A 27,405-nucleotide genomic window follows, 5' to 3' on the forward strand; every position below is an offset into this window, starting at 1 on the left:
GATTTCGGTGTCGACCATCTGGTGATGTCCATGTGTAGAATCTTCTCAGGTGTTGTTGGAAGAGGGTGTTTTCTATGACCAGTGCATTTTCTTGGCAAAACTCTGTTAGTCTTTGCCCTGCTTCATTCCGCATTCCAAGGCCAAATTTGCCTGTTACTCCAGGTGTTTCTTGACTTCCTACTTTTGCATTCCAGTCCCCTATAATGAAAAGGACATCTTTTTTGGGTGTTAGTTCTAAAAGATCTTGTAGGTCTTCATAAAACCGTTCAACTTCAGTTTCTTCAGTGTTACTGGTTGGGGCATAGACTTGGATAACTGTGGTATTGAATGGTTTGCCTTGGAGACGAACAGAGATCATTCTGTCGTTTTTGAGATTGCATCCAAGTACTGCATTTTGGACTCTTTTGTTGACCATGACTCCATTTCTTCTGAGGGATTCCTGCCGACAGTAGTAGATGTAATGGTCATCTGAATTAAATTCACACATTCCAGTCCATTTTAGTTCGCTGATTCCTAGAATGTCGACGTTCACCCTTGCCATCTCTTGTTTGACCACTTCCAATTTGCCTTGATTCATGGACCTGACATTCCAGGTTCCTATGCAATATTGCTCTTTACAGCATTGGATCTTGCTTCTATCACCAGTCACATCCACCACTGGGTATTGCTTTTGCTTTGGCTCCATCCCTTCATTCTTTCTGGAGTTATTTCTCCACTGATCTCCAATAGCATATTGGGCACCTAATGACCTGGGGAGTTCCTCTTTCAGTATCCTATCATTTTGCCTTTTCATACTGTTTATGGGGTTCTCAAGGCAAGAATAATGAAGTGGCTTGCCAATTCCAATTCCAAAGAAAGGCGATGGCAAAGAATGCTCAAACTACTGCACAATTGCACTCATCTTACATGCTAGTAAAGTAATGCTCAAAATTCTCCAAGCCAGACTTCAGCAATACGTGAACCGTAAACTCCCTGATGTTCAAGCTGGATTTAGAGAAGGCAGAGGAACCAGAGATCAAATTGCCAACATCCACTGGATCATAGAAAAAGCAAGAGAGTTCCAGAAAAACATCTATTTCTGCTTTATTGACTATGCCAAAGCTTTTGACTGTGTGGATCACAATAAACTGTGGAAAATTCTGAAAGAGATGCGAATACCAGACCACCTAACCTGCCTCTTGAGAAACATATATGCAGGTCAGGAAGCAACAGTTAACTGGAAATGGAACAACAGACTGGCTCCAAATAGGAAAAGGAGTATGTCAAGGCTGTATATTGTCACCCTGCTTATTTAACTTCTATGCAGAGTACATTATGAGAAACGCTGGACTGCAAGAAACACAAGCTGGAATCAAGATTGCCAGGAGAAATATCAATAACCTCAGATATGCAGATGACACCACCCTTATGGCAGAAAGTGAAGAGGAACTAAAAAGCCTCTTGATGAAAGTGAAAGAGGAGAGTGAAAAAGTTGGCTTAAAGCTCAACATTCAGAAAACGAAGATAATGGCATCTGGTCCCATCACTTCATGGGAAATAGATGGGGAAACAGTAGAAACAGTGTCAGACTTTATTTTTGGGGGCTCCAAAATCACTGCAGATGGTGACTGAAGCCATGAAATTAAAAGCCACTTACTCCTTGGAAGAAAAGTTATGACCAACCTAGATAGTATATTGAAAAGCAGAGACATTACTTTGCTGACTAAGGTCCATCTAGTCAAGGCTATGATTTTTCCAGTGGTCATGTATGGATGTGAGTGTTGGACTGTGAAGAAGGCTGAGCACCGAAGAATTGATGCTTTTGAACTGTGGTGTTGGAGAAGACTCTTGAGAGTCCCTTGAACTGTAAGGAGATCCAACCAGTCCATTCTGAAGGAGATCAGCCCTGGGTGTTCTTTGGAAGGAATGATGCTAAAGCTGAAGCTCCAGTACTTTGGCCACCTCTTGCGAAGAGTTGACTCATTGGAAAAGACTCTGATGCTGGGAGGGATTGGGGGCAGGAGGAGAAGGGGACGACAGAGGATGAGATGGCTGGATGGCATCACGGACTCGATGGACATGAGTCTGAGTGAACTCTGGGAGATGGCGATGGACAGGGAGGCCTGGTGTGCTGCGATTCATGGGGTCGCAAAGAGTCGGACACGACTGAGCGACTGAACTGAACTGAACTGACCCCTTCCCTGAGAACCCAATCCAGCTGCTACTACTGTTGCTTGCAATACTTTTCCTTGCAATTTGTTTTGGAAGCATAATGCTGCCACTGGCCAGTTTCTGCTGCATTCCTTTTAACTACTACTTGGACAAAGAAGGAAAGAAACTTCCTCAATGCCCGTCTTGCCATGACTCTGGCCACCATCGTTTAGTTCATTCTCTCCACAAGGCTACTCTTATCTATAACATTAGCATAAAGATTTTTCTTGGTCCAACCCTTATTAAGACAAACACAGAGGAAAATAAGATTAGCCTCATTTGATCACTAAGAAAACAAGCCCAGAGAAGATTGATTTAACAGCTATGAGGGACAGAGCTAGGATTAGAACTCAAGTTTGTTTTGCCACACCCAGCAGTCAGTCTTATCACCAAATTTGGGGTGCCTCTCCTCTCTCCACCCTCTGCTTCTTCCCCTTGACTCTGGAGAACCTGTCTGGCAGGTCTGACCCCACCAGGAAGTAAAAGGGGAGGGAGAAAATTCCAGTCACACTTTGCAGAGACAACCTCTGCTCTCCCTAGCCTGTCCCCCTTCCCTCCCGGTATATCTACCTGTCATCATCTCATCCTCATTTATTTTCTGAATGCCTCTGGAATGTGCCAGAGACTAAGGTGACATCGATGGGCCTTGGCCACAGGGGGCTGTCCTTAACTCACTCTTAGAGGAAGTACTTAAGGTGCCTACAGCAGAGCCACCGGAACAGGGCAAGGAAAGGCTGTGCTCTCATCCTGCCCCACCTCTGAGGCTTTTTCCTCTTTCCACAGGTTTGCCTCTCTAGGTCTGAAGGCCCAGAAGCAATAGATCTGGTCATGTGTTCCCTCTTCTGTTTTCCCGCCTGTTGTGAGATGGTCACAGATAGGAACTGTGCTCTACCATCTCCCCAGCCTTTCGTCCATGTCACAGTCTGTTTTGCAGATGCTAGCACACTGAGCAAAGGAAATCAAGTCTTACTGATTCTACATTCTTGTTAATTTAATGGAAACTGGTTTCCCAAATACCATACCAGTTAGAGTGGTAATACTGGTTAGCCCAAATATCACACAAAATTATTATGTATTTTGGGGTAAATGTGTCTTTAAGATTCAGCAAAGTGGTGAAGTGGAAAAGACAGGATATCTGGGGTCTAAAGATTTAACAAATTTTCTTAATTTTTTTTCTATTTACCATGTTTCACCAAGTCTAGAAACGCCATCAATGATTAAGCATATCATTTTATATAGCATTAAGAAGAAAAACACTTCCAGTAATAATTATAGGATGTGTCCCAATTTCAGAGATGTAAAAATTTGAACTCTTGGATGTAAAAGAAATACAGCATTTTTTAAATTGTGAAATAAAAGCAATAAGAGGAGAAAAAAAATGCTGAAGTCTTATCTACCTAAAGAAAACCACTATTACTAACATTTGAATTTTTTCCTGTATTTTTACAGTTATGGACCTTTGTTGTTATTGTTTAGTCATCCAGTCCTGCCGACTCTCTGCAACCCCTTGGACTGCAGCACGCCAGGCCTCCCTGTCCCTCATTATCTCCCAGAATTTGCCCAGGTTTATGTATATTGCATCTGTGATGCTGTTCAGCCATCTCTTCCTCTGACACTGTCTTCTCCTTTCGCCCTTAAACTTTCCCAGCATCAGGGACTTTCCCAATGAGTCATCTGTTCAAATCAGATGACCAAAATACTGGAGCTTCAGCTTCAGCATCTGTCCTTCCAGTGAATATTCAGGGTTGATCTCCCTTAAGATTGACTGATTTGATCTTCTTGCTGTCCAAGGGACTTTCAGGAGTCTTCTCCAGCACCACAGGTTGAAGGCATCAATTCTTTGGCGTTCGGCCTTCTTTACAGTCCAGCTCTTATAATCATACGTGACAACTGGGAATAGCCTTGACTATATGGATCTTTGTCAGCAGAGTAATGTCTCTGCTTTTCAACACACTGTCTAGTTTTGTCATCGCTTTCCTGCCAAGAAGCAATCATCTTCTGATTTCATGGTTGCAGTCACCTTCTGCAGTGATTTTGGAGCCCAAGAAGAGGAAATCTGTCACTACTTCCACCTTTTTCCTTCTATTTGTCATGCAAAAATGGAGTCCATTCTAAAACAGATGAGTCCTGGGTGTTCTTTGGAAGGAATGATGCTAAAGCTGAAACTCCAGTACTTTGGCCACCTCACGTGAAGAGTTGACTCATTGGAAAAGACCCTGATGCTGGGAGGGATTGGGGGCAGGAGGAGAAGGGGACGACAGAGGATGAGATGGCTGGATTGAATCACCGACTTGATGGACGTGAGTTTGAGTGAACTCCAGGAGTTGGTGATGGACAGGGAGGCCTGGTGTGCTGCGATTCATGGGGTCGCAAAGAGTCGGACACGACTGAGAGAATGAACTGAACTGAACTGAATGGAGCTGAATGCCATGATCTTCGTTGTTTTAATATTTAGTCTTAAGCTGGTTCTTTCACTCTTCTCCTTCACCCTCGTTAAAAGGCTCTTTAGCTCCTCTTTACTTTCTGCCATTAGAGTGGTATCATCCACATATCTGAGGCTGTTGATGTTTCTCTCACCTATCTTGATTCCAGCTTGTAACTCATCCAGTCTAGCATTTCTCATGATGTGCTCAGCATATAGATTAAACATACAGGGTGACAGCAGACAACCCTGTCATACTACTTTCTCCATCTTGAACCAATCAGTTGTTCCACACAGGGTTCTAACTGTTGCTTCTTGACCCACATATGGACCTTACAGATAGTATATTTAAAGCCTTTATGTACTAAATATTCAAATTTATAAATATTTGTAAATATATATACTTATGCACTATACACCTTACCCTGACTCCTGAGAAACCTGTATGCAGGTCAAGAAGCAACAGTTAGAACCAGATATGAAGCAACAGACTGGTTCAAATTAGGGAAAAGAGTACGTCAAGGCTGTATATTGTCACCCTGCTTATTTAACTTATATGCAAAGTACACCATGCAAAATGTAGGGCTAGATAAATCACAAGCTGGAATCAAGGTTTTTGGGAGAAATATCAACAACCTCAGATAGCAGATGATATCACTCTAATGGCAGAAAGTGAACAGGAACTAAAGAGCTTCTTTATGAGGGTGAAAGAGGAGAGTGAAAACACTGGCTTAAAACTCAACATTTAAAAAACTAAGATCATAGCATTCAGTCCCATTACTTCATGGCAAATAGATGGGGAAAAAGTGGAAACAGGGGCAGATTTTATTTTCTTGGGCTCCAAAATAACTGTGGATGGTGACTGTAGCCACAAAATTAAAAGATACTTGCTCCTTGGATGAAAAGCTATGACAAACCTAGACAGTGCAGTAAAAACAGAGACATCACTTTGCCCACCAAAGTCCATATAGTCAAAGCTATGGTTTTTCCATAAGGTGGAGAAGGGGACAACAGAGGTTGAGATGGTTGGATGGCATCACTGACTTGATGGACATGAGTTTGTGCAACTCCAGGAACTGGTGATGGACAGGGAAGCCTGGCGTGCTGCAGTCCACGGGGTCACAAGGAGTCAGACACGACTGAGCGACTGAACTGAACTGAACTGATGATTTTTCCAGTAGTCATGTATGGGTGTAACAGTTGAACCATAAGAAAGGCTGAGCACTGAAGAATTGATGCTTTTTAACTATGGTGCTGGAGGGCTCTTGAGAGTCCCATAAACACCAAGGTGATCAAACCAGTCAATCCTAAAGGAAATAAATTGAAGCTCCACTTTGGCTGCTGCTGCTAAGTCACTTCAGTCGTGTCTGACTCTGTGCGACCCCATAGACGGCAGCCCACCAGGCTCCCCCGTCCCTGGGATTCTCCAGGCAAGAGTACTGGAGTGGGGTGCCATTGCCTTCTCCAATACTTTGGCTACCTGATGCAAAGAGCTGACTCATTGGAAAAGGCCCTGATGCTGGGTAAGACTGAGGGCAAGAGGAGAAGGGGGTGACAGAGGATGAGATGTTTAGATAGCATCACTGATTAAATGGACATGAGATAGTGAAGCAAAGGGAAGCCTGGCATGCTGCAGTCCATGGGATTGCAAAGAGCTGGACAGGACTTAGTGACTAAACAACATTTCTAAATATTTATATTTGTATTTTTATTATACAGTCTATAGCCCCAAACCTTCCTTCACACTGTCCCCACAGCCCCCATGCTCCTCCTCTGAGGAAACCACTGTCAGCACTCAAATGTGCATCCCTCCCATCCTATACACGTTATATATACATGTAAGTACACACAGAACTTAGAACTTTACCAGGCAGATATTTTACTACTGAGCCTCCTGGGAAACTAGCAGCACTGTAATGATAAAGTTTATGGGATTATAATGAGTTAGTTCAAATATGTCCACCTCACTTTCCTTCATAGCTTCATAGCATTCTGTTATGTACTATTGTTTTGATTGGCTAATTTTCACGTTTGATTTTGAAGCCCAAGAAAAGAAAATCTGTCATTGTTTCCACTTTTCCCCCCATCTATTTGTCATGAAGTGATGGGACATCTGTAATACTTTATTTCTGTTTATTTTTTTCCACTGGGCCTCACCGGCATGTGGATCTTAGTTTCCTGGGATGGAACCCTAGGCCCCTGCAATGGAAGCACAGAGTCTTTGCTATTGGACCGGCAGGGAAGTCCCTGTAATACTTGATTTCTTAAGCTGGGTGGTAGTCATAAGTTTTTCTTAGATTGGTATTTACGTATGAAATATTTCATATTAAAATTTTCTTTTAAAGATCAAATGAGATGAAGAGTGAATTGTTTGCCTATAGACTCCAAGGGCTTCCCAGGTGGTGCCAAGTGATAAAGACTCTGCCTGCCAATGCATCTCAATGCATGAGATGCAAGAGACTCAAGTTGGATCCCTGGGTCAGGAAGATCCCCTGGAGGAGGAAATGGTAGCAGCCCACTCCAGTATTCTTGCCTGGGAAACCCCATGGACAAAGGAGCTGGGCGGGCTACAGTCCCTGTAGAGGCACAGAGTCTGACACGACTGAGCGCCAGTGTACAGGCTTAGACTAGACTCCAAGGATCCTTCCTTGATGAGTTTTGTGTGATTTGGGTTTGGAGACACAGAGAATCCAGAAGGAAGGATCCTGGAGCCACCCAAATAGTCTGGCTTCTTCCTATTGTTCAGATCTTTGTTCAAATATCCCTGAGGGAATCCTTCCTTAACACCCATTTCAGATCACCACATGTCCATTCAACTCTTTAACAAACAGCACTATTTTACTGCAAGAGGCTTATCACTCTGGGCTGTTTTAGTCCCCCACTAGAATACTCTGTCTTGGTCAACCCTGCATTTCCAAAGCCAGTTTAAATCCTCAATTATTTTTTTTGGGGGGGGTATGTCTGGATGAATAAGCCAATGAATGAATGGGGAGACCTTCCTTCCAACCCGACACCTCTTTGGGGCCAGACTGGCAGGCAGAGGTATAATGAGGGAAGCCTGAGAGGCTAAGATCATGGCATCCGGTCCCATCACTTCATGGGAAATAGATGGGGAAACAAGGACAGACTTTATTTTTGGGGGCTCCAAAATCACTGCAGATGGTGACTGCAGCCATGAAATTAAAAGATGCTTGCTCCTTGGAAGAAAAGTTATGACCAACCTAGACAGTATATTAAAAAGCAGAGACATTGCTTTGCCAACAAAGGTCTGTTTAGTCAAAGCTATGGTTTTTCCAGTAGTCACGTATGGATGTGAGAGTTGAACTATAAAGAAAGCTGAGCGCCAAAGAACTGATGTTTTTGAACTGTGGTGTTGGAGAAGACTCTTGAGAGTCCCTTGGACTGCAAGGAGATCCAACCAGTCCATCCTAAAGGAAATCAATCCTGAATATTCATTGGAAGGACTGATGCTGAAGCTGAAACTCCAATACTTTGGCCACCTGATGCGAAGAACTGACTCATCTGAAAAGACCCTGATGCTAGGAAAGACTGGAGGCGGGAGAAGGGGACGACAGAGGATGAGATGGTTGGATGGCATCATTAACTCAATGGACCTGAGTTTGAGTAAACTCCGGGAGTTGGTGATGGACAGGGAGACCTGGCGTGCTGCAGTCTATGGGGTCGCAAAGAGTCAGACAGGTCTGAGCGACTGAACCGAACTGATCTGAACTGAGGAGGCAGAGGATGAAGATCTGGGTTAGAGACAGGAGACAAGACTCGAGGGTGAGTCGCCTGGGGCGAAAGTAAGTGGAGAGGCAGGAAGTCCGGGAGAGCGGGTCAGGGAGGAGGTGTGTTCAGGGCAGGGGGCGGGGCCTGGATGAGGGCGAGGGGCGGGGCCTGGAGGGTGGGGCCTGCGAGCGGGTGGGGCTCCTGCGTGGGCGGGTTAGGAGGAGGGGCGGGGTCTACGGGCTGGGAGCTGGGATTCGCGCTCTGAGGTGGCGGCGGCTGAGGCGGAAAATGGCTGCTACCGAGGCTGCGGACACTCAGCTGATGCTCGGAGTCGGGCTGATCGGTGAGGACACAGGCACCCTGCCCCGCAGGCCCGCACCCAATTCCGTCTCCGCCTGGGCCCAGGGCGACCCCTGCTCCCGAGGCCTGCAGCACCGCCAGCGGTGGGGAGAGCGCGGCCCCCTCCAAGTTGGGCCTGGGCTGGGGACTGTGGGCCCGACCTCCTCGGCGCAGGGGCCGGGCTTGCAGTCCTGGGCCCGTGCGCCCGCGGCCTTGTTTGGGGCCTGCCCGGGCTGGGAGGCAGGGCGGGGGGACCCCGGAGACCTCCAGAGTTCTATGAGGGAAGTCCTCCTGGGTGCTCTGGGCTGCAGACGAGATTGGACATGAAAGCTTGACCGAGTTGCTCAGGCGATTCCCCGGTGAGGCCGAGGGCAGCCTGCAGGCCGCACGTATGTGAGGCTGCAGGGCCGGGGTCCCTCTGAGCGATGCAGAGACGGGCGCCACCCCGGCCCCCGGCTGGCCCCGGTCATGTGATCGAGCGGGGCCTGCTGCAGGCCCGGGGTGTTCCGCGTTCTGCATCGATTGTTTCCCGTTTGATTCTCACCTCGGCTCCAGGGGGTCTGGCTAATGTTTGATGCCCACTTCACGGAGCAGATGGAGGCCCAGGGTGTCATTTGTGCAAGAAGGCACACTAGGAAGTGGTGGACCCAGGAGGGGAACCCTTGCAGTCTAGCCCCAAAGCCCCACCTCATACCAGGGGAGACTGCCTGCATCCGAAGAGAGAAGTCGTGCATGTAACATGTAATATCATCATAGTGGGTGGAATCCCAGTTTCTTTTGAGGAAATCAATGTATAAGGAAGTGCGTTAGGATCTTTGGGCTGCCGGAAATGCATGCCGGAGACTTGTGCAATGGTTTTTGAAGCAACGTCCATCCTACAGCGACAGTGAGCATGGGGTTGGTTTAGGTGAACGTCTGTCGTTCTCTGCATGCCATTGTCCTTTGCAAAAATATTCTCCAGAGATTTTCACATATACCTAAACCCTAGTGCACAAGCAAGTTGCTTGGATTTAGCAAAACTGGTGGAAATGTGACTAAATGTTGCTGATTATTTTCACTGTCTCAAAGGAGTGCATTTATCTGGGAACAGATTCTGTGTTCATTTCTAATGTGATTTTAAAACTGTTTCAAAACAAAACCTAAGTACCTAAGACATCTTCCACTCCAGTGTTCTTGGGCTTCCCTTGTGGCTCAGCTGGCAAAGAATCAGCCCGCAATGCGGGAAACCTGGGTTCAATCCTTGGTTTGGAAAGATCCCCACTCCAGTATTCTGGCCTGGAGAATTCCATGGACTGTGTAGTCCGTGGGGTCCCAAAGAGTCACTCATGACTGAGCAATTGTCGTTAAGACTTGTTAGTCCTTGTCATTAAGACTTCTTAGTCCTTGAAGGTACTTTTGAGTTAAGACTGAATTAAACCAAGACTTTATCTGGTATCAGCAAAGAAAAAGATGACTAGCTGCATTTTCAATTCATTAAAAAAAAATTTTCATGTTTACATGAATTTAGAAGGGATTGGCTTAAAATAATGGGGCTGAGTGGAACTGCTTCCCCTTATGACCGGAGGAGGACCAGGTGTTGCTAATTGTTGAAGCTGAGTGATGGAGGTTCATTTTATCATTCTCTACTTTTTTTTTATACTTGACATTTTCATAATAGAAGTTTTTTTTTTTAAGTCTGTTGATGAAAAACTGGATTTTTACTGATACATGTTCAATTACTGTTTCTCTAAATTTTAGGCTGTTTTTTGCCTGGAGTTGTTTTTATTAGAAATTGCTCCTATTTTGTTACTGAGGTGTTGACTTTGGTGAAACTTCATGTATGACTGTAAACCATTATTATTAAAATTTTAAATATAGACTTCATACTATCAGTACATAGCATTATATAACAGAGATTTCCTCATTTTCTTAATTTTCAGTTTTCAACAAACCCTTTCTATGTATTTATTAAACATACTTCCAACTAGATTGTAAGGTAAGGTGATTATAAGTTTATGAGAATTTGTATGGGAGGAGATAGGGAAGACCCTGCTGCTGCTGCTGCTGCTAAGTCACTTCAGTCGTGTCCGACTCTGTGCGACCCCATAGACGGCAGCCCACCAGGCTCCCCCGTCCCTGGGATTCTCCAGGCAAGAACACTGGAATGGGTTGCCATTGCCTTCTCCAATGCATGAAGGTGAAAAGTGAAAGTGAAGTCGCTCAGTCGTGTCCGACTCTTAGCGACCCCATGGACTGCAGCCTACCAGGCTCCTCCATCCACGGGATTTTCCAGGCAAGAGTACTGGAGTGGGTTGCCATTGCCTTCTCCAAGGGAAGACCCTACCAAACCTCTAAAGCTACATTTTCACTCATGAATTGTTAGAAAAGCTTCTTCTTCAGGTGGCCTAAAATTCGAAATCAGGAGAGCTAGCTAATGGGACCAGGAGAGGTAGATGAGAACTGAGGGATGGGGGTGGGGGATCTCACATGCTCTGGGCTTCTTTGTAAAATGGGGTGTTGAAACTGATTCCACGAAGTGCTTATAAGTAACCAATCAATTCACTTCCTTGCTGCTGTTTGACATTCTCACAGTGACCATCTTTCCACCGTAGAAAAGGACACAAATGGAGAAGTTCTGTGGGTGTGGTGTTACCCTTCCACCACAGCTACTTTAAGGAATCTGCTGCTGAGAAAATGCTGCCTTACAGATGAAAACAAACTGCTCCATCCCTTCGTCTTCGGTCAGTACAGAAGAACATGGTTTTATATCACGACAGTTGAAGTTCCAGATTCTTCCATTTTGAAAAAGGTATGACTGTAGGAGGGTCAACAAAATAGAAAAATATTCTACGTGATGTAAGATTATTCCAATAACCCTTAGCTTTAGACTTCCTCATTCGTAATATGTTTTGGGAAAATATTAAATATATGATTTTAATTGGGAATGTTCTCTTTCACATTTCACTCTCAATCATTACGTTGATTGGTATATATATATATTGTTTGATTGACCTGTGGTTGGTATAGAGAAGCTTTTCCCAAGTTACACTGGATGGAGTAGAAATGTAGAAGAGTTTTCAAAGCCTTGACTCTGATTAAAAGTGGGAAGAAGTAATTTTCTGTAATTAAAAACTATTTTGAAGGATATAATTATCCTGGTTAAGAAAACTTTTTTATTGGTTTATGTTTGATAAGGGGATGTTAAGAATAGAGAAGATAACTGAGGAAATTTGTGTGTTCAGTAGACTTTGTGTGTGTGTGTCATTTGGTATGGACACCATCAAGGTGACAGGCTAAAAGCCAGTAAGTGTGTGGTCATTTTGGACTTTTCCTAGTCCTGCACAACCAGCAGGGTTTCTCAGAGAAAAGAATATTGGTACGGAGTGTCCGAGCCCCTGGTCGGCTTCCGGGTGACGACTTCTTTTAGCATTTCGGGGCTATTTCTATAGTCAGTCACCAGATGGTGTGAAGCATGTTCAGGATACCAGTTTAAATGTAACGAATTACATTTAAAGTAAACAGGAAGGCAACAATTTAAAAACTGTAAGAGGTTTAGGACAAAACAGAGATTAATAATTAGAAAATGTGAATTGTAAAAAGATACTAATGGGAATAACAGGTATATGATGATCAGAAATCTGTGTGTCTAGTAATCGAGGCATATAAATAAATGAAGGTTATAACAATGCCCTTTAGCCTATATAACACCCTACAGAGACTTGAATATTTGCGGAACTGTATGATTTTTACTGAAACATATATATGTTGTTTTCCATCCTTCTATTTCATTAATGAAAAATAGTCACTAAGTGGTAGGTCTGATATAGCATTCCTAATTCTGCTTTGATGAGGATAGGGGGTTTTAAATAAAAACTCACATTTCTGACATTTGAAATATTTTTATGTTTTTGAGGAAAAGAATTCTAACTAAAAGGAAATTAAATATATGTATACATAATTTTTATGTATATATACACACATAAAATATTTTTTATGTGTGTATATATTTATAAATAATATACACATAAAAGTATAAAGAGGCAAGTGAGGACTTGTTACATTTTGGTCTTTTCTTTTTAATGCTGGTTTGTCTTATACAAGAGGCTTGTTAGGATGTAGTAATAAAGATTAATTCTATTAAAGTGTCTTTAAAGAGTGTACTTTTTTTTGTTTGTTTTGGACAGGTGACTCATTTTTCTATTGTTCTGACCGCCAAAGATTTTAATCCAGAGAAATATGCCGCCTTCACTAGGATATTGTGTAGGTCTGTATGAAAACTGTATTAAATGCTAATATACAAAAATGAGGATCTTACTCAATAGTCATGTAGCAGATTTCTACATGAGGAAGTGTATTTCAGCCTTCTGTTTGGACACTGTTTTCTAAAGAGGAATTTTGTCTTACTTCTATGGTACTGCTCCTGTTATCAGGGAAAATAATAGATGGGGGGAGAAAAGGCAGTTTGCACAACTGTTGTAGGTGCTGGGTATTTTGAGTCACTTGCCACTTTTGGCATTTTACTTCTGTTCATTTCCAAGCTGGAACTTTCCTTAGGACGGAAGTGATAAGTTGGTTCATCTGTGTCAGTCTGTGTGTGGGAGTCTTTGGGGAAGGCTAACAGGCATTTTGAATTATGCTTAAGGACAGGAAAATATTTTTTATCTAGAATGCTAAGGAGCTGAGAAACTGATGAACTAGTTAATCATGATTCAAGTGGACTCCTTCAGTTTCACAAGTGTTGAAAAAATTAAGTATACTAGTTCGCTTTCTTGCCTTGATAAGTGTATCTAGTGAAATTAATGAAATCTCTCTTATATATGAGAGACATTATCTTTTTCTTTAAACAAGACTTTTGCAGGGTTTCGGGTTTTGCTTTTTTTTTTTTTTTCTAATTTTGTCACTAGATAGAATTATAATTCTATCTAGTGACAGTGTTATGTATTAACCTCAGGTTTACATCCAGTATGTAGATTTTTATGGGGGGGCGGGATAAGAAGCGTTGTTTTTGTTTTTCACACTATAAGCCTGATAAATGGTTGCATTTTTGCCATTTTTATATATGTATACACACATACACAAAGTGTAAAAATACCGTCTCATGATCTAAATGTTACAGTTAGGGTATATTTTGACAAAATGAAGTTTTACTGTTTTTGCAGTCAGCTGTGATAAAAACTTCTTGCTCTCCATGAGATAAATTCTAGGAGTGTGGCTCACTGTGGAATAGACACAGCTGTCTGCAAATAAGGCACTGACGCAAAGGGAGATTGTTACTGTTAGGGTCACTATCCGGAAGCCATAAACTAAAGACACTGCAGAGGTGTTTTTGAACAGACGGTGGACTCCCATTTCATTTGATTGAGTTGAGATTAGGTTGCTTAGCTGAATTCGCTGGGAGATACTCTGGGCCCTTCTGGGCCTCTAAAGGCCAGGTAGCTTTAGACCGTACTTCCTGCCCTGGAGGAAGCCCAGAGGGTTTCTCAGCTTGTGCCGTGCTGTGACATTGTCACACTCTGAATTCTCTCCTCCTGTCACAGTTACAACAGGAATGAGGACTCAAGCTGATGCCAACCACTTCCTGTGCCCGCCCCCCGCTGACACCCTCAAGTGTTTGCCCTGGCACCTGTCCACACGCACGTGCTCTCTGCACACACACTCAGGCTCCCCATGAACACATGTGCCTCTTTACACACACAGAGATAAACACTTTTTCACTTTGCTTTTTTAATTTTTACTAAGGTATAGCTGATTTACAATGTTGTGTTAGTTAGAAAAGCACTTTTTGATGGCAGGAAGGTGCCCTCTCCCATTTCTGGTGAGAGGTGCCCTTCATGGCACGCTGTACACAGTGGGCGGGGAGTCCCCACATGGCAGGGTCCATTCCCTCTGTGGGATCTGGGCCCACTGCCATGACCCCTTTTTATAATTTTCAATTAATTTTTTAAATGAAATGTTATTTTATTTTTTAAATATGTAATCATTTTAATGGTGGCATTTGGTTTTCTGCTCTGCTTTGGTAGTGGTAATGTAAGCACATAATAAAAAGAAATGCAAATAACACCAAAGGGTGTACAGTGAAGTCTAAGTCCCCTCTTTCCCCAGTTCCCAGTCTCCAGTTCTTCCTCCTGACCCCCCACCCCAGGGCAGCTCCTGAACTTGCCTTCTTTATGTCTTACTGGAGCTGTTTTCTTCATCTGTAAGCACTGGATGAGTTCATGGGGTTGACTGTTTTCTCTACGTGACAGTTCACCATATTCATTATCCTTGGCCTCATTTCCCCCAGTGTGTGCACAAAAATAATTTTAAAACACTGACAGTTGATGAAATTTAACAAGCAGTTAAATCCCATGCTTTTTTTCACTTAATCTACAATAAATATAGTTTTCAAGTGAGCTGTCTTAAACAGTTATTTTATGTTCATCCCAATTTTGTACACCTTCAGCTACTAAAATGCCCAAGTAGACCCAGGCCTGCTTCTCTAGAAGAGTTCACATTTAGTTTCTCACAGGAAGAGATTGCAGGGGACGGGCCTGATACCACATGTGAGCTGTAAATGTAGCCGGCTTCCTGTCAGCATTTTCTGGACCTTTTTAATTTAATGAATGTATCTAGTGTGTATTTATCACCAGAAATTTAGAGGAGTTTGATTTCTTGATTATCTAAATATAGCTACCTCTGAGAACTCCAATAGTAAATATATGTTCTACAACGAATTGTTGCTTTCTCTGTGGACAATGCATAAACTCCTTTCTTATGAAAGGAAATCCAGCAATAAAACAGAGTTGTTATGCCCAACGACACCACCTGTGAATGTAAGACATAAAAACAGATAAGGATTCAGTATTCTTGAGAACAGCGGGGCCTCAGGAAGTCCTTAGTTCATTCTCTTGCCTAAGTGGACCTCACCCGGCCTCCCCAGATGTAACGAGAGCTGACTTCACAGAACTGTTGAAGGTTTCTCCAGTGGTGGTTTAATTTTCTAATATGTTTTCCAAGTAAATTTATGGAAGTAACCATGTCATGAAAAGATACAGGCATTCATAAGTATGTTAGCAAGTTGGCTCAGGTTCTTTAGAATGTACCCATGCCTGGCCTTGGTGCATTACCCCAGGTGGTCTATGCTAACTAGAAGCACGCTTGCTTTTTTGTCCTTTCTCACAGAATGTACCTGAAGCATGGGAGTCCAGTTAAGATGATGGAGAGTTACATCGCGGTTCTCACAAAGGGTATATGCCAGAGTGAAGAAAATGGCTCTTTCCTTAGCAAGGACTTTGATACCCGAAAGGCATACCTTGCAGGTTCCATCAAAGGTAAAAAAAAAAAAAAAAGATGCAAAAAAGAAACAAAAACCCATCCCAACAATAACAAAACCCCAGGCCAAGGACAGTCTCACATTAGAGTGTTACTTCCTCTTTCCACATGTTTTCATCTACATATTTGTTTCCTGTGCGGGAAGGTAGTTCTCCATTTCCTTATGTGGTTAGAACTCTGTCAGGAATGCAGACTTGTGTGGTGTTTCTTTCCATATGATTCCAACTGTCTATAGAGAGTTCTTTCATCTGCACGCTGAAGTTCACAGGTCGAAGTCTCCACTGATTTCCATCGTTTTCCTTTCCTTAGATCTTAGCAGTGACCTCTTCCTGTGGGGGAGCTAAAGCCCCTGCCCCAGTTCCCAGTCTAACTCCCTGCCTCTTTTTCCTTGCTGGAAAGTCCAGCCTAGAGCTGAGCCAAGAGTTTGTGTCCTTAAACAAGGAAAGAAAGAGGATTCTGCGGGCGATGCTTGCCTTCATTCTCATCCCCAATCCCACTGTTTCGTATGGTATCTAAGCATCCTTGAGGTGTTAGGTGTTTGTCCAGCTGTCTCTCACAAGGACTTGTGCAGTGATGTGTATGTAGGTTTGGGGGATCAGTGAACCTTTTTTCTTAAACTTAAGCTTTCACGACCCCAAAGATGGTGATTCCCTTCATATAATTCCCCTTTCTTGTGAATCTGGCTTCACCTCTGCACCCAGCATCCAGTCCCTCATGGGAGTGGGTGTAGCTACTGTAGCACCCATCCTGGGGAGCAGATGTACGGAGTGATACGACCATCCACCAACTAAGGTGCTTCTGTACTTATAACATTTACCGAAATTTATTCTCTGTATTGAAAATAATTATGCATTCATGTGATAAGAATTATTTCTGATAAAAACTTGATTTCCTTATATAATGTTTAATGCACTCACAATTTTTTTTTGTTTTAAGACATTGTATCTCAGTTTGGAATGGAAACTGTTATCTTACACACAGCACTGATGCTAAAGAAAAGAATTGTCGTCTATCATCCCAAAATAGAAGCTGTCCAGGAGTTTACCAGGTATGATCTCTTATCATTAACAAGTGTAAGCTTTGTTGGCAGCCACTTTGGGGTCCTCTGTGTCACTGTGGGCCCTGTTGCTTTGCACGTTGGAATAAATAAGATGTGTTAGCTTAGGGGTGAAATGCCACTTGGGTTTAGATTTCATATTCAAGGTCACTGAGTTTGAACAGATTCTTCTTTAAATTTTGAAATGTGAATATTTTGGAGCAGGAAGTTTGCACACATTCTCTTGCCAGCCTTGTAGCCATATGCTTTCTGTCCCGATTGCTCACCTGCCATAGGTTGCATAAAAACAGCCATGGACAGCCCATGCGTAGATGAATGAGCATGGCTGTGTTCCAGTGAAACCTTGCGTGCAAAGAAGGGCAGCGCACTCATGGGCCGTAGTTGCCTGACCCCTGTTTTTGGCAAGTTGTTCTTCCATTATGTTTTATCGCAGACTCTTATTTATATAGTAAATAGAGATTTGTTTTTCTTTGCCAAATCTAACTTAGATTCGTTCTTAGATTCTTTTGTAAAAGCAGAGGGGCTAGCATTTATGCTGTTCACTGTATGTGAGGTGTTGTGTAAGCCACTTGGATGCATTAGACTTACTCACAAGAAGAACCCTGGGAGGAAGTGTGACTGCCCTGTGTATAGATAAGCAGATCGAGGCTAAGTGGTTAGATACTGAGAAGAAAAAAGGCTTGCTGGGCAGAAAGACCTGGGGTAAAGTCCTGGGAGACAACTTCTTAGCCTTGTGACCATGTAAAGGATATGTAATGTTTTTACACCTCAGTTTCTTTATCTGTGAAATGAAGCTGGTAATACCCACCTCATAAGCTTGGTTTCAGGATTGGAAATAATTTGTGTAACATGCTCAGCACGTGCCTTGCACATAGTGTGCACTCTAGAAATGACTACGGTTGTTAGGATGGTGATTGCCTTAGGTCACAGTAATGGGGCCAGAATTGTTATCCTGCTCTCACTCCCAAATTCTGTGTTTTTCCACCCATTTTCCCTCTTCCTCTACATTTATGCAAACCTGAGTGTCCTCAGTTTCTGAGATGTCTAGTAGGCCACCAGAGGGTTCACAAAACCACAGGTGCATTCAACGCATACTTCTTCCTGAATGAAGTAGCTGTCTCACTGAAAGTTTTTTAAGAAAACTTATTTTCGTATAAAAACAAACACAAAGTAGTTTGCAAGTTTGGCTGGAATTTTAAATATGAAATGGGAGGCTTCAAAAAAATTTCTTGCTTGCAGGGCCTACTTTGGATTTTACCCCCAGACCACTTCTGTGGCGGCCTGCAGAGTGGGGCATTGGGAAGAGCACTTTATTATTACTGTTGTTTTGGCTACCCTGTGAGGCATGTGGGATACTCCCTAAGCAGGGATGGAACCCGCACCCCCTGCAGTGGAAGGCAGAGTCTTAATCACTGGACCACAGGGGAACACTTTAAAAGCATCATTCCTTTCGGCTCAGACGATAAAGCATCTGCCTACAACGCAGGAGACCCGGGTTCGATCCCTGGGTGGGGAAGATCCCCTGGAAAAGGAAATGGCAACCCACTCCAGTGTTCTTGCCTGGAGAATCCCATGGATGGAGGAGCCTGGTAGGCTACAGCCCATGGGGCCGCAAAGAGTCGGACATGACTGAGCGACTTGACTTTCACTTTCTTTCCACCATGGAGATCTTTTGAAACTAATACCTTCAGTTTTTTGTAGCTTATCAGACAAAACACTTGGGCTTCCCTGGTGGTTCAGTGGTAAAGAATCCACCTGCCAGTATAGGAGACTCGGGAGTTCGATCCCTGGGTCAGGAAGATCCCCTGGAGAAGGAAATGGCAGCACTCCAGTTTTCTCGCCTGGGAAATCCCATGGACAGAGGAGCCCGGTGGGCTACAGTCCACGGGGTCACAAAGAGTCGGACACAACTGAGCAACTAAACAACAGCAAAACACTGCGTTACTTTACTTTGAAGCCTTGAGGTGTTGGCACAGTGAGCGTTTGTTCTTCTGCATCCGGAAGCCAGTTTCCTCCCCCAGAAGAGGGAACAGGACGGGCAGAGTCCCAGGGGTGGGCTGACAGCCATCTGTGTTCTCACTTTGATTCCCCAGGACTCTGCCTGCCCTGGTATGGCATCGACAGGACTGGACCATACTTCACTCCTACGTGCACCTGGATGCCGATGAACTGGAAGCCCTACAGATGTGCCCAGGTAGGCAGCAGGCTCCCAGGGGAGGGGAGGAGAAGCTCAGCTTTAACCAGGGTTGTTGTTTGTTTGGGGGAGGATTTTGTTTTGTTTTAATTTTAGAGCATTCCTAAGGAGAATGTTGCCCTTTCCTGGTAGATCAGATAGTAAAAATCTGCCTGCAATGTGGGAGACCTGGCTTCAATCCCTGGGTTGGGAAGATTCCCTGGAGGAAGGCATGGCAACCCACTGTATTCTGGCCTGGAGAATTCCCATGGACCAAGGAGCCTGGTGGGCTGCACTCGTTGGAGTTGCAAAGAGTTGGACGCAACTGAGCGACTAAGCACAACATAGCAAAGGGAATGATTATTTAGTATTGATTATTTAGTATTTCTTTGGTAAATGCAGCCAGTTGTTTTTTCCCTTAAAAAGTTTTTTTAATTAAAAAAATTTGTACACCTGAAACTAATAAAATGTTGTAAATCAATTATACTCTAATAAAAATTATAAAATTAAAAGAAATTGATAAAATACACAAAATCACCTAAAAGTTACCACCATTTTCATTTTCCTTTTTATGAAGTGGGGCATGTTTCAAGACTTGTGGGATCTTAGTTCTCTGAGCAGGGATTGAACCTATACCCCCTGCAGTAGAAGCATAGACTTAGCCACTGGACTACCAGGGAAGTCTCCCCTCATGGTATCTTTTGATGAATAGAAATCTTAATGTGTTGGGGTGTTTTTAGACTTATGATTTTATCTTTTATATTTTGTTTAAGAAAATTTCTATCCCAATGGCAGAAAAATATTCTCCTATATTTTCTTGTAAAAATTTATAAAGTTTTTTCTTCATTTAAGCCTTTAATCTACCTGTAATTACTATTTTTGTAAGTAGGATGTGAGTTTCACTATTTTAGTTTTTTCCATCTGGATAGCAACTTGGCTCAGGAACACTTACTGAATAGTGTCCTCTCTCTCCAGGAATCTGCAGTATCATTTTTTTTATATATTTGATATACGATTTTATATATCATAGAAATCATGGTTTTATGAACCATATTTGATACATGACTTTGGTCATCATATATCACATTTTCTTATACCTGAGGGAATCTTTGTCTGGGTGCTCTGTGGTAGGTTTTTGCTTTTGTTACCGCCATTGTTTTTTAAATGTCCTCACTTGGTAAAGTAAAATTGGTCCAAAAAAACAGTTTATTTTAATTGTATTGATCTGTGAAGTCTAAAGTCAGAGAACCTTTAACACCAGTTCCAAAAGTCTGCTGACTCCTTTTTGCTCATTTGTTTTGGCTGTACTGGGTCTGCTGCTGCACCCAGGGTTTCTCTAGTTGCAGCAAGTGGGGTTTGCTCTCCAGTTGAGGTGCGCAGGCTTCTCATTGCGGCGGCTTCTCTCGTTGGGGCGGCTTCTCTCGTTGCGGCTCATGGGCTCTGGGGCACACAGGCTTCAGTTGTTGCGGCCCACGGGCTTAGTTGTCCCACGGCATGTGGAATCTTACTGGAGTAGGGGTCAAACCCACGTCCCTTGCATTGGCAGGTGGATTCCTAACCACTGGACCACCCGGGAAGTCCAGTCTGCTGATTCTTGAGTTGCTTTGATTCCTCTAGTGTTTATTGTATCTGATCTAAAGTTGGTGACGATGATGCTGTTTCTTCCATGCTATCCCTGAAGAACCTGAGTGTTTGGCTGTGACTTCTTGGCAACAGAGACCTGGGAGGGGACAGTGGTCAAGAGAATCCTTGCTACACGCTGTTTTCTCTGTCACTCGCTTTTAAAGACTTAATTTTTTATTTGGCCGCGCAGATTAAGACCTGTGGGATCTTAGTTCTCCAACCAAGGATTGAACCCGGGACCCAGCAGTGAAAGCACCGAGTCCTAACCACTGGACCACCAGGGAGTTCCCTCCTCTGTCATTCTTGACCCAAATAGTGACAACTAAAAAGCTGATGCTTTACTTCAGCCTTCTTCCCTGACATAAAATCTAATTTGGGGACATTCTGAGGGGTGTGTGAGTTTCTTCAGACAGTTGGCAATAATGTCACCTTAAGAAATACCACGGATACAGCTTAAATGCCCTGGATAAGTAACGCAGAGAAGAAAAGCAGCTGATGAGCTCTTAGACTCACTCCCATTTTGGTATGTTCACAGTGTGATTTCCTCCTTCTCCAGTAATGCTGGTCCTCCCTGTAACACAGGTTACATCGCTGGATTTGTGGACTTGGAGGTGAGCAATAGATCAGACCTGTACGATGTGTTTGTGAATCTGGCAGACAGTGAGATCACCATTGCCCCGCTCGCAAAAGGTTAGTTCTCTGTTCTCTATTGTTGACACTGGATATAAGCCAAAAACAGTTGTATTTTTTAGGCTGATTCTCATTGCTTAAATACTTAAGTACTCACCTGTTGTGCTGGATGGATTTTTCTGTGTCTAGAACACAGCACTCATTCCAGTAGACCTAACGGTTAAGGATACGTGTGAGTGCTTATGCTGTATGGTGTGTATATATTAGTAAGATCAATGGTCTGTTCCTCGTCGTTTCTCCACTTTTGTGTTTAAACAAAGTGTATTTGTTATCTATCGCTGCATAATAGATGACTGCTAAACATTGTGATTTAAAACACCAAATACTTATTATCTCAAAGTTTTGGTGGGTAAGAATTTAGGAGGGACTTAGCTAGGAGGTGCTGGCTCAGGGTCTCTCATGAGGTTTTAATCAAGATGTTGCCAGGGCTGTGGTCAAACGACAGCTCAGCTGGGGCGAAGAGGATCCCTTTCCAAGCTTGCTCACATGGCTGTGGACAGGCGGCCTCACCACAGGGGCCTTTCCCTAGCACAGCTTGAGTGTTCTCAGCACGTGACTGTTGGTCACCCCAACAGTAATTCAAGACAGGGGGCCACAGTGTCTTCTGCAGCCTAGTCTCGGAAGTCACATACTGTCATTTCCTCTGTATTATATTTGTTTAAGCAGGTCATTAAGGGAAAAGAATTTAGACTCCACCTCATGATGGACAAAGTATCAAAGAGTGTGCAGCCATCTTTTACTACGGAAGGGTTGAATATGACTCCTGTGTGGAAAATCTTTTTGAACAATGTCTCAGTAAATGCCAGGGAATGAATATTCTTGGAGGCTAAAGACCAGGAAAAGGGTGCCCTAGTGTCATAGGGTCAGTTCTGGAAACTGTAAATCATCCTAAATTACAGCTGCATAAAGTAGAAAAGGTTTGGGTTTTACACATTTTGAGCCCAGGACATTGTGAAGTCTTGGTTTTAGATGAGCATTACCGGTAACAGCTTTTGTGTTGTCATTTTATCTTTCTCCTAAAATTGGGAGCAGGTGAATGCTAGCCAGTGAGGGATATTTGTTAGCTAGGTTCTGATTATGTGAGGCTTTATCTAGCAACCTCCAATTAATAGAACTAAAACTTGTTTTCTCTTAATTCACTTGGAAATTACAAGCATAATACGTATTCATGGTGAAAAATTCAAAATATAGTATCAGGTCTTTAGGAGATGTTGCCTTTTGTAAAGCTGGAGTGGTAGAAATCTAGCTGTGGCCAGGGCCACTGAAACTGCTGAAGCGTTAGGACCAGAAAGCGTGGTCGCTCCCTGCTGTGCCCTGCTGCTCTGAGTCAATGAAATGGGCTCATCCCTGTGGAGTCTGTCCCTATCGAGTGTTAAACAGAAATCTCTGTTAACCTTCTTGCTGCAGAAAATAGCAAGGTAGATACTGGGTTGGCTAAAAAGTTCGTTACAGAAAAACCTGAACGAACTATTTGGTCAGCCCATAATTACTGTAACTTAGGTTGCTGCCTTGGCTCATTCCTAAGGGCCTTTACACCGTGATTGTTGAGATGCTTCTGCAGAACTCACAGGAAGCACTGCTTTCACAATATTCCTGCCAGAAAGATAAACGTGAATTCCCAACTGTGAAGACATGGACAGGAAAGTCAGGCTCTTGGCTTACAATCACAACCTACACGTAGTCAGTTTTCATTAGGTTTTTGTCTAGAAAGACAAAGTTCTTACCAGAATTTTGGTCTGGCGTTGGTGTATTTTTACTTTGGACATGAAGTATATAAATCATGATCATGCCTTGCCTTCTGTTGTGTCGTCGTATTTGTGTGTAGTCAGTTCAGTTCAGTCGCTCAGTCATGTCCGACTCTTTGTGACCCCATGGACTGCAGCACAGCAGGCCTCCCTGTCCATCACCAACTCCTGGAGCCTACTCAAACTCATGTCCATTGAGTCAGTGATGCCATCCAACCATCTCATCTGTGTGTAGTAACAGGATGGAGATGTGGGGGCTTGTCAATTGTTTTTTCAGAATCCCCGCTGTACAGTCGTTTGGGTTGTCATGTAGATGATTATTTTTCATTTTGTAAATGTCTAGACATTCACATAACATATTCTTCTTGATCTCACCAGAGGCCATGACAATGGGCAAACTGCATAAAGAAATTGGTCAGTTAATTGTCCAGTCGGCAGAAGATCCAGAGAAGTCAGACAGCCAAGTAATACAGGTAATGCCTTCATCTTCCCACCGACGGGGTCCCGAAAAGTCCCGCTTGGCAGCGGCAGGTTATCTGCTGCCCACGTAGTGAAGTGAGTGGAGAGGCCCATGGGCAGCTGCTCAGAGGAGGTCTTCAGGATGGGCCCGATGAAGATGAGCCAGTCGGTCACCAGGCTCCAGGGAGAGACAGATACAGGGGGCTGCTGCCCCCACATCAGGCAGTTGTTGTGAAAGCTGTAGCCACCGAGGGGCGGGCGGGGCCACAGGTTTGGTGGGCACTTGCCAGCAATGCCTTTCTCTCAGTGCTGGTGGCCCATCCAGCCATGGCCGGGAAGGGTGGGGAGGTTTTGTCCTGAGAACCCAGATTCTTATGACTGTCCTACTGGACAGAGGGTCACTACCCACCCATTCCACCGTCAACATTGGAGTGAAAACAGTGTTGGTGAAATGTGTAAATTTGAGTTTTGAATTACAGTGTTTTTCATGGACTAAAAGTGATCCATAGATGGTTCAGTATAATGTATGACGTAGTGCCTGATATGTCTTCAGAATTCAAAAATGTCCGAATGAATTAATGATATCTGCAAACCAGGAAAGAGACATGACTTTAACGCGAGCCCTGCTGAGTCCTCACTCGGCGTCCCAAAAGGAACATCAGTCGGTGAAGGGGAAGGAAAGCCTGTGTGGCGGGTACTGGGCTGCTCATCCCAGGCAGGAGGGGACTCTGGGAAGAGATTTGTTCTAAAAACAATACCAGATTCCTCAAAGAGCCAAACACAGCATTAATATAGATTTGTTAATTCTATATTAAAAATTGAAAACAGGAACTCAGATAGATATTTATGTACCCGTGTCCATAGTAGCGTTATTCACAATGGGCAAAAGGTAAAAACAGCCTAGATGTTCATCACCGGACGGATAGGTAAACAACATGTAGTGTGCACATATGATGGCATGTTATTCAGCCTTAGAATGAAGCGCTGACGTGTGCTACAGCATGCATGAACCTTGAAAACATTATGCTGAGTGAAATACGCCAGTCACGAGAGGACAGATGTTTTGATTCCACTAGTATCTATTAATAGAATAGGCAAGTTCATAGAGGCAGAAAGTACAATGGTGATTGCCAGGGTCTAGGGGGGCCGGTGGGGGGTTATTGTTTAATGTGTACAGAGTTTTGGTTTAGGATGATGAGAAAGTTCTGGGAATGGGTAGTGGTGATGGCTGCACAACATGATGAAAGTACTTAAAACGCCACTGAGTTGTGCACTTAAAAAAAAAAAAGTTAAAATATTCCCCCGACTCCCACCACCGCTGCTGCGCAAAGTTAGCCGTGACATTTATTTTTTGTGGTTTTCAATTTGTTGCATTTTTTATAATTTACAAATAAAATTAGTCTGATAAACTTAAAAAATAGCAGGAAAATTTCTGCAGAGCTATTCAAATTTTTGGACACTAGTGTATTGTATATTTTCCTATTCTATTAAAGGATATCTCCCTAAAAACAAAAGAAATCTTCACCAACCTGGCTCCATTTTCAGAAGTTTCGGATGATGGAGAAAAGCGAGTGCTCAATTATGAGGCACTAAAGCAAAGACGATTTCCACCAGCCACAGAAAACTTCCTCTACCATCTAGCAGCCGCGGAGCAAATGCTGAAAATCTGACGGTGGGACAGAATGTATCACTGATGACTGATCTAAAGCCCTAGCACCATGATTATCCATTAACTATGTAAAATACTGGAAATAACCAAGAAAATGTTTTATTTTTAATGTTTTATTTGAAAGCATTGGAATTTGACCTGAAAAAGCACTGAAACACACATGAAAACACTTCTGATTTCCTATCTGATTAATTTCATGCCTACTCTCAATGTTTACAAAGTGCTGTAACCACCTATCTATGTAACTTTATAAAAGCCCGTCATCCCCGGGTAAGAGCAGAGCAGCTCTGTCAAGTTCTCCCGCAAATCGCAGCAAATCTGAAGGCCTTCATTATTGCAAGTTCCAGTTATCTCATTGTGTAGCCACAAACTAACGATTTATTTTCAGAAAGCTGCCTGAAAGTTTGCTTTGAATTCTTCTAGGAAGAACTTTAATTCCTCATGAGGAACTCCACTTTCTGAGCCAAACTAGTAAGTTCTCTGCAGAACCGTCTAGAAGATCATTCAAAAGACCCTGCAGTTGCACTTTCTTGTAAAAGAAATTTTTTTTTTCTTAGCCTTTGAATAGTTTGCCTATATTACAAGGGTTTTGCCTAGATTTTATACTTGAGTAGACAACTTTAATAATCCATATTTATACTGTTGCAGAGGTAAGCATTTGGCAAATTTAAGCCATGAGTACTCTTTAATTAACCTAGTTGCTAGCAATATTCTTTTGAAAAAAGAGGCCAGTCCTTATGTAGTAGCATAAGAGAAGCAGCCCATTTTGAATATAAATGTCTGTCTGACTGAAACAGCAACCTTATATAATTGGTGAGGGAGTGTGAGAATTAACTTCTTGTAAAGGCCAAAACTAGAGAATATCTTCAAACAACGTCAGTAAAAATAATTTGGCCACATATGAAGGTATCCATTCTCGGTTAGTTAGGTACCTTTTTCATAATTGGAGACCTAAAAATTGCAAAATAAGCATGGGGGGTCGAAATTATGTTGTTATATGTATTCATATTAATTATGACAGGTTATTTTTTTCACTCAGTCCTCTTGTCCTCAGAAATCTTAACCAGAAAAATGTTTGCAGAAAAACTTGTCTTTATTGGATCTTTCATGTATCCTGGGTGATAGAGATTTGTTAAGGGAAAAAATTTTTAAACAGCCCCTTGGTTGGTGTCAGGGGAGGATGTGAAGTGAAATGATGTTTACTGGGGCAAACAATTGAAAATTAAATCTGCACTTTATGAAAATGAATATAATGTCTTTTTCACCTTCATTTTTTTTCATATATTACTGTATTCGCTCATGATCAAAGTTGTTGAAATGACAAATTTATGATATAGAAATAAAGTGAAATATTTTGATATTCAGCGCTTTTAGGCATAAATTGTGCCCTTTCTCCCCACTCCAGCCAAACGAAAGAAAAAACCCTCTCTGTCAAATGCGGACCCTCTGGGGATTATCCGAAGACCTATAGGAATGTTCAAGCAGTCTGGCTCCTTCCACCCCTGCCTTGGCCCTTCTTTCCTTACCTGGTCCTCCTCCACGCCCCCTTCCTGGAGCTGACTGTAAGGTCCAAGTGTCAGGTTTGAAAAGATGTCCTCCCATTACTACTGTATCATCGATCAGTGGCTAAATCTTCACTTGGAGCCTTTGCACATTTGTCATTTTGTTTAGGAGAAACTTGCTACGTGGAGCTGACTGGCAGATCATTTTGACTGGTTTTGTCCTTTTAGGCTGTGGTGAAACACCTTTTACCAAATTTGGAGATAACTGTCATTGTGGCCTAGGGAAAACTGAAAGCCCCAGGTGCATTTTTTTTTTAAGATGTATTTTTTCGGCTGTGGTGAGTCTTCATCACTGCACACAGGCTTTCTCTAGTTGCGGTGAGCGGTGGCTACTCTCCACTGCAGCGTGAGGGCTTCTCACTGCGGGGACTTCTTGTGGAGCGTGGGCTTGTAGGGCTCACAGGCTTCAGTGGTTTCAGCTTCCAGGCTCGAGAGCACAGGCTCAGTAGTTGCACAG

The 27,405-nt window shown here is 43.1% G+C and overlaps 1 protein-coding gene across 1 annotated transcript; it reads left to right on the forward strand.

Annotated features, from left to right (window-relative positions):
- Positions 1-8,629: 8,629 nt before the first annotated feature.
- On the forward strand, positions 8,630-26,671 carry DENND10 (DENN domain containing 10). The gene is made up of 9 exons (XM_068961445.1): positions 8,630-8,684; positions 11,272-11,468; positions 12,844-12,923; positions 15,821-15,969; positions 16,907-17,018; positions 19,121-19,221; positions 21,406-21,513; positions 23,637-23,731; positions 25,211-26,671. The coding sequence occupies exons 1-9, from the start codon at positions 8,630-8,632 to the stop codon at positions 25,385-25,387; spliced, it is 1,074 nt and encodes a 357-aa protein (XP_068817546.1). The 3' UTR covers positions 25,388-26,671.
- The last annotated feature ends 734 nt before the right edge of the window (positions 26,672-27,405 follow it).

Source organism: Capricornis sumatraensis, chromosome 23, assembly GCF_032405125.1.
Source record: "Capricornis sumatraensis isolate serow.1 chromosome 23, serow.2, whole genome shotgun sequence".
NCBI classification, from domain to species: domain Eukaryota; kingdom Metazoa; phylum Chordata; class Mammalia; order Artiodactyla; family Bovidae; genus Capricornis; species Capricornis sumatraensis.